At 35.3% G+C, this 12,225-nt stretch overlaps 1 protein-coding gene across 1 annotated transcript in view; it reads right to left on the bottom strand.

Annotated features, from left to right (window-relative positions):
* The window catches only part of DPYD (dihydropyrimidine dehydrogenase), a 367,211-nt gene that overhangs the window by 244,335 nt on the left and 110,651 nt on the right, over positions 1-12,225 (bottom strand). Inside the window, 1 exon segment of the mRNA XM_086617732.1 lies at positions 4,030-4,226. Coding sequence (XP_086473858.1) covers positions 4,030-4,226 — 197 coding nt within the window.

Below are 12,225 nucleotides of genomic sequence, written 5' to 3'. Positions count from 1 at the left end.
AATAAAAACGCCTATGAAATACTTCCAGCTATTAGGAAGAGAGAATTTTTTTAGTTGTTAAAAATTCAATACTTGTAACATACCTTAGTTAATTTTGACATATGTGAATGGAAACATATGAAGCTTGACTGTTGACTTTTTTAAAACTGTTAGAGTGACAAAATAGCATTATTCACTCAATGCTAAAAATATGGGCCAGGAAGGTAGTACCTTGAGGCCAATCCTGCCCATGCTTATAGGTAACCATTTAACATATGTTAAGCTTCGGTCCAAAAGAGCTTCAGCTCCATTCCTTTTGATCACCAGAATACAGTACACTAAACAAATTTAAGATGTCCATTTAAGAAAAGGTCTTACGTCTACTGAGAGCAAAATGATCTTCTAGCAATCATTCATTAAGCTATCCAACTAGAAAGAAACAAATTTCCAATAAATTTTTTTAGTATTGCATACACTACTTTGAGCATTGATATTTAAAACTGTACCCACCTCCATTTCTACTTCATAATTTTCTTATGATCTTTCAGCATAGACAAAGTTAGTAATTTTCTACCAGCTTTTGGTCTCAAGTCTGCTTTTTGACTTAACGTTTATTAGCTCGCGTTTTTTCCTTCTGGGAAAGATTAGAAATGACATCTTCAAGTTGCCAGAAACACAGCTCTCCTCTATGGGAAAACTGCAGTTCCAGCATAGAATCTGTTTATATCTACTGGTACAGATCTTTATCTCCAATGAAATGACATCTATTTACTCCTATTCAAAATCTGTTGTAAAACAAGCACATTACAGGTAAACACAGTGAAGTTCTATTTTAGATAGTTTTGTTCAATGAAGATTAAAAAAACTGACTACACAGAAAAGTGAAAGTCTCTCCCCAGATGTTTCTAAGATTCAAGCAGTCTAATCTGTTGTCAATTAATGGATCTATAATTTCCATAACAAAGCACTGGCACAAGAGATTCACTGTGGCTTTATTTTACATATTGTTAGTGATCATGCCATCTTTAACATCTAACTTTGACAGGTCAGAAGGATTTTATTCATTTTAAGTTGCATCAACTTTAATTATATTGATAAGAAACTGGTGTTCCTCTTTACAATTTCTAATACTTCCTTTTTTTCACCTTTCCTGACCAATGTGCAATGAAAGTGTTCTAAATATCAGATATAATGAACGTGTCACAACAACATAATTTTCATAGGTCATGCTAAGTAAAAAAGGTGCCTGAAACAGAAACTAATATTATCAGTATGATTCTGCATCAGAGATTCAATAAAAAAATCTAATAAAAAAAAAGGAAAGTTCTATTTTCCAAGCCACCTATATATTTGTTGAAGGCTTGTCACTTCTGAGGAGAATCCAGAACAGCATTGGCTGTGTTGTGTTATGTCACTGTCAGAATTTTTAAACACTTTTTGCTCTTATTAAACATTTACTTACAGTTTAGTGCTGTGGAGTATACCCACATACACGTACATACAAATGTACATGTATGCTCATACGGAAATACACAGTTCTGTGGGGACACATACATGCATATTTACCATGAAAATAAACCTTTTATGAAAGACAACTGGTACATCAGTAATTCTGCTATCATTTCTTTCAGCAGCAGAAGTCTCTGACTCCGCAACGGAGAGAGAGGAGGAGAGGACAGAGGAGGAGAAGAAAACGAAGCAGAGGTGCAGGAGGGATGCAGTGAATGAGAACAGTGTCCCAGAGATTCTTCTCTTTCTCAAATCTGATTCAAGTTAGAGGTGTGTGGAGTTTCTCAGTGATCCTAAATAACTTTTGCTCAAGTGACACCCCTTTGACCTAGTGAGAGAAGTATTCTGATATGTGGTAAACCAGTGGCATAGCTAGGAGCATGAGCAGTGAAGCTTGTTCACAGTCTATAAGCAAGAGCGTGATCTGTTCATGCTTACTCTACTACAAAGCATAAATTTTACAAAACTGGCGAAACGTAAGAAAATCTGCTCATGAATGGGAAAAATTCAGTCATGTCCAGACAACCACAGACTTATGCTAGGCTTAAATATCACACCACAGGAACTGCCACCACTAGACAGCTTTCTACTGTCTAAATATTAAAGTTAGCCATGATCTAACATGTATGCGAAGGAATATTCTAGTTAAGAACATTTTTTAAAAGGCAGTGCAAACTAAAAAAAAGAGTACAGGCACTGCCCTTCTAAATACAAAATTAATTTGGTCTTGTTAGTCATTTGCAATAGTTTACGAAGCCTTGAAAACACACCCATCAATAATCTAAACTTGTTAAAAGATGTACTGCAAAGACTTACAACTGCAATAATGGATGATTGCCGCCACAGGCCAGCCTCCCTTCTGTTCCAAGATTAAAATAAGGACAAAAGGAATTGATGTCCTTAAATCAGATGTGAAACTTTCTACAATGAAAGGAGTAAAATCTGACCTTGATTGCGACGCGTTCTTTCATAGAATCATTTAGGTTGGAAAGACATTTAAGATCATCAAGTCCAACCATAAGACCTTTAAAACTCAAAAGACGGACATATTATAATGCACCGCTTGACCATTAAAGATAGTAATGGAACAGGCAAAATTTAGTATAAGGCTTTTTGCAGAAAAACAAACAATAGACTGAGACTTATTTTAAATTCAAATTAAAACCTGAAGAACAGATGTAACCTAAGATCGCATTGCTTCAAATCACATGCAAGCACACAGCAAGCAACCACAGCACTGTACTGTAAGCAACTGCAGAAAGTACTGTATTATGTTGCTGAGCCCAGCCTGAGTCTAACCTGTCACCAAGTAAAGCTTTATTGTTAGAAACATCTCATTATTTCTTACTACTTCACAGCAACAAACCTGCTTTTAAATCTGGTATTTATGAAAACATGTGCTACTCAACAGGTGAACAGGTATTCCATATACCAAATTCACAATCCTCTATGACAACCAGTTCAAGTAAAACAGCTCCACAGTTAAATGCCTATGCATTAATACCTTGATAGTTAGCTAGAATACTTCTGAATCTCACTGGCAAAAATGCAAGTGATCAGTTCAGCTTCTCCAGCATTGATTCTGTCTCTTCCAGAGCACTGAATAAGTATTTGACATTATGACGCTATGGATCAAATTCATTAATGGTGTCAAGTCTATTGATTTCAGTGATGCTGCAGTGAGAAATTCTTTTCACTTTTTATTTTGTAAACACTTCAGTGTGAGTTCATCTTCAACATGAAAACTTTAATTTTGATTCCAAATAGGTTGGTATCCACTAGTCAGTTTCTGAAATATTTTATCTTATATTTAGCGATTCCAACAAACTTATAAGATATTATCTCAGACATTGTTACAGTGGTAAAAATTAATCTTCTAGTGCTAAACCACAAGGACATAACGTCATGCAAATATCAGCCAAGTGTTTACCATATAGAAAAACTGCAAAGGTACCTTCCTTTCTGTATCTGCAATTTGTTGATGGGTGAGAATTGTAGGGGGTTTATTTCACTCTTACAGTATGGTTTACTAAAGCTGTAAGTCCAGGTATACACAATGGATTTATTCACTGTCATCTTTATTTGCATTAGGTAATTCATGAAAGCATTCTAATTTTAAAATTCTCCATTAAATTAGTATCTGTCTAAAGCATTTTAAATATCTACTAATTCTTTCACTATGTAAGGCTACAACTACTTCATTTTGGTTTAAAAGTTTTGGATAACAGAAAATGACTCCTGACATAATTATCTCAAGTGTTAATTTGATAGTAACAATTGCACCCTGGAATTTTAGAGGTCATATGAAGAGAATACAGGAGATAGCCACCAGATTTTCAGTTAAAGTTTGCCTGTAACTGTACCTATTTTAAATTGAATGATGAATTATTTAAATAAAAAATAAGTTTTCCAGATCTGAAATCATCTATTCTCTTCCTTCGATAAAAGTAGAAGGATCATGTATAACCTATGTTTGCACAATATTTTTCGCTATGCTTTCTACAATCATTGGAAATAGTGCTTTGCTGTCATTGTTTTTACCTTAAACCACCAACATACTCCTGCTTTTCAAATATGGTGATGTTCAAATAGCCCAATCGAGCCAAAAAGGAAGCACAACTTAAACTTGCAGGTCCTGCACCAAGGAGAGCTATCTTCACATGATAGGCTTCAGGCATATCTTCTAGAGGAGGTAAGGAAGGGTTTCTGATCTGAGGAATATTCATAGCTTTGAACACCTGAAAAGCAATACATTCAACAGGTTATATACGTTAAATTCCCTCCTTAAACTTTAGTCTGAATAACACTGACAGAAGCTTCCGCTAGTACTGTCACACGCCATTGATGTATTATTGCAAATCACTTCGTAACATGATAGAGATTCCCAACTGACATGTGCATTTGTGAGGGATGTTGTAGTTGCAGGGCTCAGTTCTTCTATAATTCCTTTTGTCTCAAAAACGTCTGAAGTCATATCTTTCACTACCGTAAATTTTACAGAGAAGATGGAACTAGACTACCAATAACAGAATAGTAATACAAAGCCAACCAGGCGGCAAAGAATCTCTGTAACACCAAAAATTTCCTTTCAAACAATGTTCTGATTATTTCTACTACTAGAAAAGTATTTTTGCAAATAACAAAGGATTGTAACACCAGCGAAGGGGCTTTGCTTCTTCAAGAGACATCTTGTGTGGTCCTGGATAAACGAGTTATGGCTTGACTTCTTAGAGACGGTAGGTAACCAATCTTAGGTGGTTTTGAAACTTTTTTTAGGAACTGCCCCTAGTCTTCAGTGCTATAATTTCAAAGGGAATCCATGCTTTAGATGCCTCCTCTTAAACAATTCTAGTAGGACTTATTTCATGGTAGTTGCCTATCTATTTCAGATGTTCTCCACTTTTTAATTGGGTGTCCAAAAGTTGTAGGCATTCCTGAAAATGATGATGATCTGCTCAATCCTGCCTTGACTATTTAAAGTACTTTGGGACAGACTCTGAACACTATTATGTATTTATACAGAACTCAGCACGATGGGCTCCTAACCTAGCTGCAATGTCACACAGTTTATTTCAGATTTGCAGTAAATCAGTTTTTTGCTCAGGCACGCAGGCAAGAGGCTAAGGAAGAAGTATTCTACATTCACTAAGCTACTTCACTGTCCGCTACATTTACATACATTGTAGGGGAAGGAATGGAGTCTCTGTCTCGTATAACATATAAAAAGGAAAGAAAAGACTCATGTCTTACAGGCTACTGAAGATTAGGAGTATGGAAGAGCATAGTTACATCTTCATTTTATTTTAGATATTACAGGGAAAATATTTAACCTAAGGAGTATATCTTCGCAGCAGAAGCACAACATTAGACCAAAAGGATACAAGAGTTCATGGCACTGGGATTCTCAGTCATATCACAAACACTTTAAGGCTGCACCTCAAAATTACAAGAAGATATTGTTCCTCATCTATTTCAATGCAGAACTGTGTTCCATAAGTACTAACTAGTCCTCTAAAATACACAAATTTCCACTTGTTGTAATAAACATGCTATTTAAATGATTTAACGAGTTTACCAACAGTTTTTACTTTCCTTACAACTCCAGAAGCAAAGGTTTTTCAAGTTAAACTTTGGCAATTCCACTCATGAATAGAATTTTTCATTTATATTTTGAATCAATGTTCATTTTCTTTATGCGCACTTGAGCACTCATGCTAGGTAAACCAATGATTAGTTCCTTCCCCCTCTAAAATTTCTGTGTCAAATTCCCCTAGTCTTTGTAAATTGACATAGCATTTTAACAAACTGCAAGAAGCAAGAGACAGATAATTGTTTTTAAAAAAGAATCATTTAAATCTGACAATTCATACAATATAGGAACGTTTAATGTGGTTATTAATGGATTTCACAGGCTGAAAAGCTTATATTGTACTGTGAAACTAGACTGTGATAACCAAAATGCAATAGGATATTTTTAAATGTCTGCTTTGTTACATTCACAGAGAAATGGCTTGAATGATACAAAATTTCCATTAAAGTCTCAGATAGTTGTTTTAGAAGGCTACTCAGTAATACAAATGATATAACTTGCATATTTAATGTGTATATTGAACTCTATGAATATGCACATGCTTAAAAAAGTATCACAATTTACTTTATTGTTAACATAGTTATTTTTATATTTATTATTGAAGTCATATCCATCAACTAAATGTTATGCTAAAGTGCTGCACTACTGTAGTGCAGTGTTAAGCTTCAGAAACCAAGCACTCATGCAGGAAATCCTAAGTTCAGGCTGACTGGTCAACTTTAATTCTGCCTATTTGCAAATAGGTGAAACGCTTTATGCAGCACAGCCAGCTTGTGCGGTGATATCTTGCCATCTGGAATTCAGTGGCAGTTTTGCATATCAAGGCTGGCAGGGTAACTGTGTGAAATAGCGAACTGCTTCAATGCATTTCAAAAGATTTTCACTCACCTCATGGTGAAGTTTCCCTACACTGTAATCCATCTAATTAAATATCACTGAATTCTTCTGTACAAATACTTTAGTGTGCAGAGATGACTACCCTGCAAGCCAGCGTTCAATGCCACATCGTACGCAACTGTCCTCTCCGCTTTTTCTCTGTTTAGACTGTGGTCAGGATGCAAGTAAAGTTTAATACTATTGCCTTGCTTGTCCACCTTCCCCTCAAAAAGATGATTTCATTTTTGTTTGGATGGAGTTTTGTTTTGCAGTGCTTTGTAACTAAGACCCATTCAGGAAAATGAGACCAAATAATGAATTTTAAAGCTGAATCTCTCAATGGAAAGACTCAGCCATCATTCCCAAGCCTACCTTTCCTTCTCGCTCTCTCATACACAAACAAAAGAGGTTAAATAGATCATCAAGCATTTATTTTTTAACTTTATGCAATCATCATTGCTTCCCGATCTGGGGTCTATTCAAACAAAATCCACACAGATTCCATCCACTTCTTGTGCTTCAAGTCCACTAGGGCCCATAGAAAGGATATCCCAGTTTACAAAAAGATTATGGAGACTTCGTAAATCAAACATTTTTTCACTGCAGTGAGGTTGGTTCTTCTTCCAAAACATTCCATATACTTGACAAAGAGCATAATTCCAGACGCTGTATGCAAACACAAGTTTTATTAAGGTTCCACAATATTTCCTACTAAAGCAAACTACACTGGTTTCGATTTCTGAGCATCCAATTCACGTTTAATTTTCCTGGAAAGTTTTAGCCAACTCACTTCAGCTGTTTTTCAGAATGTAGACAGGGAAAAGCTTATTGTTCTCCTCATGTGACAAAATTCTGGTTCTTTTCTTCACTACGTGACTCTAGTATTAGCATGTTTTGATGAAAAGATGTGACATTTGGCAGAGCGCAGGTGACTCAGAGAAATGCATTTTGCTAACCTGATGAAAATCATTTTATGGCATAGTAAGCATGATTTAAATGAATTTAAAACATTTAAAACCATTACAGCAGGTTAGAACCGTTATTCAAAATTGTTATCCTCAATTTTATACAAATTAGAATAAATTAAAGTAACTCATTTCGGTCACTTTTGAGTTTTCTGATCAGAATTTTTCTAACAGGAACATACTGTAGACATTCTTCCTCCACCTATGTGCAGAATTCAAATACGGTCAGACAGTTTTACTCTAGTTTACCTCTATTTAAAATTATCTTTGGACTATGGCAAAGAATGTGTTAAATAAAACAGTAAATAGACTGAAAGTTTAACTTCAACATTAAAATGTAAAAAAAGCCTTTGCCTAATCCTATGAAACAAGACAGGCTGCTAAAAAGCATATTCATAGTCTTCAAGACATACCAAGAAGGTCACATCTCAAGTAAAAAGGGCATCTGTTTAATCTCTCATCTTCATCACAAAACCTTCATCAATACAAAAAAAAACCACAAAAAACAAACAAACAAAAAACACCACAGGGAAAACTGAAGGAGCACTAGGAAAATTTAGTATTTTAGTAATGTAAGTTTTGATTTCATAACTAAATCCTTTATATTCTTGAGGCATAATGCCTGCTTCCACGCTGAAAAGGCTATAGAAATAAGTTTATTAGTCAGGTTTGCCATTAAATATGTTTTGCTGAGACAGTAAGATATCGAGCAGCTACTGACACAGACATTAGCATCTAGCTGGTATTTACTTCAGTGTGAAACATATTAGTATATTCTGAATTATCAGATTTTACTAGTGCACAGAAAGAAAATAACAGGCAATGAAATCGGTAACATTTAGGAAACGATTGTATTAGTTTCACACTTTCCCACTGGTTTCCATGGATATTTGTGTGTAGGCTGGTTTACATTAATATGGGGCAGCTGAATATTTAAAGGAGAAAATAATATCTGCACAGATTTTAATAAAAAATGAAGCAAGTTACACGCTCAGTAATATTCTTGAAATTGTCAAATTACATGATCACACAACTAGTTTGGATGTACAGGATGTATAGGAAGTAGTTTTTCTACAAACATGAGCTAGTTAGGAAAACTTATTGGTCCTCCCTCCACAAGAGAACAGTTAAATTTGTAATACTGCAAACTTTTATGCAAGTAGGTGAGTGTTGACAAAACTAGGGCCTAAAGAGTCTCCTTAAAGACTTTTCAAACCTATATAACAACTACAAGTTAATATTATCCAAGTCCCAAGAAAACCCATGGATCTATGACATTGCAGAGTCCATACCTCAAAATCTCATTAATCCTACCACTAAAAATGTCATAGCAACATTCATGTATGTCTTAAAAAAAAAAAAAAAACAAAACACAAAGAATGTTTAAAGTCTGTAAAACACGCTGTAGAAAAGTTTATATAACTTGCCTAAATACCAGCAAGTCTTTCAGCATTGGTCTGAGAAATTTGAAATCCTTAGATTCATCATCTGAACTACTGTAGAAGGCTCCATCAATCCCTTCAAACAAGCCCCATATTTTATAATGATTATTATAGATTTCGACATTACTTAAAAGAGAAAATAACCTAAGGATGCATTAGAATAAAAATTAATACCGACTAGGGTTTTCTTTCTGTTTGTCCTGCTGCCTTAGAACAATCCTCCTCTGCTGATGCAGCACACTCATCTGTGCCGGCGACAGTGAGAGGCCCAGGCAAGCAATCCAAGTCCATCCCACTGCTGGAGCTTCAGCTCCACTAGAACCACCTTCTCCCCCACCTAGGTTAAGACTGATCAGAGCTGTCAATACACACCTAAAAGACAGACTGAGCCCGAGGGCACAGCAGACTGCTCCACAGCAATCCCTCTGGGCTGCCCTTGCTTCCTTGCCCATGGTGGGCTGGGGAAGAAGGGAGGTTCAGCACTCAGCGGGGGACCCTCACCGCAGCCCACCTCCCAGTCTAGGAGCTCTAATGGGATGCCCCTAGATTAACAGCAAGTAGCTTGTACAATGCATATTTTAGGAAAGAAACATATCAAGTTTCTTTTTGTGATTTTTTTCTGCTGCAACAGCAGTCAGAACATATCTCCAGAGAGGAACAAATCACCAGAACTGTAGCTGGCACAAGAATCATGGTACTAAATGATCTAGTATTTAAATTTAGTATGCAGCAATTAAAATAATACATTTTCTATTTAGCTTGTGCTGCTCCATCCAGAATGATTAACTAGAAACACAGGAGAACCTTTAGATTCAGGAATGTCTATCCAGAAACATAAGATTTTGAGGGCTTCTTACTAATACTACAATAGACAATGTCTGATCACGCTTCTTTTTCACTGCAAGTTTACCAACTTGTACTTGAGTAACCAGAAATTTTAGTTTATTTGTGGGACTGACAGTCATATAGCTCATGCCTGTACGTACTGTCACTGCAATCTCAGTATATTTTCACTGAACTCGTGTTCCAAAAACAGAGATGTTTCCTGACTCTAAAGTACTTGGGCAAAGGAGATAGATAAAGATATTAATATAATTCTGACCTGTACAGTAGCAGGTGTAACCTGCACTTGACACTCATCATTTATAATAGTGAGCTTTTACTCCATGTTATTCTCTAGATGCAATAGTTACCGTGGTAACTGCATCCCAGCATACACATTCTACATCACAAATACAAACGGACATTTCCTTTTTTTCCATTTGAACATTTAAATTGTCAACATCCACATTTTTCAGACTGGATTACAATTTCTTTGAGAATGAGCCTAACATAGTTACAAAACTATATGGAAGGGTAGAAGGAAAATGCAGGAGGTGTGAGGTGCTATTTTTTTTGTTCCACTGTATGCAAGACAAATATTTTACAATTAGGGAGTTTTATCTGCAGTATGAACAGATGATCAGTCATTGTTCAGAAGCACAAAGGGGCATACGTCATACCCATATATTTTCCATTTTAAACCCACATTCCTGCTTTACTGCAATTTTATCTTTTATCTCAGCCAGCAGTTGTGCCTTTTATTATCGCTCGCTCTCATAATGCATCAACTGTACGATCTTCAGACTAATTTCAAGGAAAAAAGTCTAAAACTGGCTTTATGCACAATGGAGTTTTCAGTAAATAAGCCCCTGTGGGACAAACTATTATACAGTGCACGAGAATTACCATGCAGCTCTCACTACAAGTAACACACGTTGCACACCTAAATTACAAAATTTGTTAAGTTGATCATATACCGGTAAAGCTGCGAACACACTTCGTTTGCAGTATCTGAGACAATTTTTGTATACGCAGTAGTAGTACCTTATGATTTTCTTCAGTATTTTAATCTACATTTTTATAATGATTGTTACTTGGAAGCACTTATACATACTTCCATAGTAAAATTTAACTCAACAAAAGCTAAAAAAAGTATTAATTACAAAAGCGACTGCCTGTTATTACTAATTATCAGTACTACAATACATTTAAATGTAATGTGATTTGTAAATAACAAATTCTTTGTTAAACAGTAGTAAATCTAAAGGTTATTAACAACTAATTTTAACAATTTAGGATACTATAAAAATATTAAGGATAATAAAATTTACTGAAATGTTATTTTTGTTAGAGTGCTAAACAGAACTGTATAACAATTTTATTTTATTAGAACTCTTGACACTAATACCACTTTAAACAAACTTGAAACATTAGGAGCAAAGCCGTCCTGAGCTATTCATCCTCTCTGCAGTTTTCATATCAATCATTGTGCTAGCATTGAGCTTTTTTAATAGATTTCTAAAGATTTTTGAAGAAAAATGGCAGATATTTAGCATTATCTATCAACACATAATTCCTCTCTATTAATCATAGCATTAGGGCTAAAAGGAGACACAAATCAAGTTTTTAACAGATATTACTTGCATTTGGTTCCTAAACAGTAATATTTCACTATTGTATTTATCATCTACTTGACAGCTATTTAATCTTTTTTCTTTTTTAAAAAAAGGAAAAAGTATATCTTCTGATTTGCAATAAATATTAAGTTTTTCACATATAAGGAATAAAGACCCTAGAAGAAAAGTTAATAAAATTGCCTCTTGACTGATAAAACCCAACTATTGAATACAGACATAGAACAACTACCGTTCAGTATCTGTAGCCTCACCCTGTAAATGAGAACTTTGGTCCAAACTGTACTGATTCTTACACTTGTATGTTTAAATCTCAAGAAAATCAAAGTGGATAACTACCCAAATGACAGAGGGGAGAGAAGGTTCAGCAATACCTAGCAGAAAAGTTAACAGGTGCTCCAGAAGCCTTACAAGTCTCCTGGAGAGAAGAAAGGAGGTATACAATCAGATAAAGAGGAGAACTGCAGCAGGTAGCAATGTTTGCTCATTGAATCATGACCCACAGCCATTAAGAAGGGAGTGTGAAGTCTATGAATGACAGCAGAGGAAAAAAATTTGCTTTACAAACATATCATCTGTTACTTCCAGACTGATTTGCATTTCTATTTTGGTTTGTCGTACAAAGCTTTTTTTCTCAGGCTTTGTAAAGGTGACTGGAATTTCGTCGTATGTTTGTAAACACGATAGGCCAAATGGCTCAAGACACAGAAGAGGGACATGCTCATTAATTAAGGACTGTATAGAAATGTGCAAACTTAACACATGCATATGCCCTTTTTCTATACAGCCACAACTTCCTTACTTGTATAGAGACCAAAATCACAATTTTCACCCAAAGATACTTCAGACAGATCAGATGAGGCACCAGGTGAGACCATGAGTTTAGTACAAATTCTCAATGCCCTCAA

The sequence above is a fragment of the Tauraco erythrolophus genome, chromosome 10, assembly GCF_009769465.1.
Source record: "Tauraco erythrolophus isolate bTauEry1 chromosome 10, bTauEry1.pri, whole genome shotgun sequence".
In the NCBI taxonomy this organism is placed as follows: Eukaryota; Metazoa; Chordata; class Aves; order Musophagiformes; family Musophagidae; genus Tauraco; species Tauraco erythrolophus.
The sequence above is the reverse complement of the archived record's forward strand: the minus strand, read 5'-3'. Positions and strand labels throughout refer to the sequence as shown.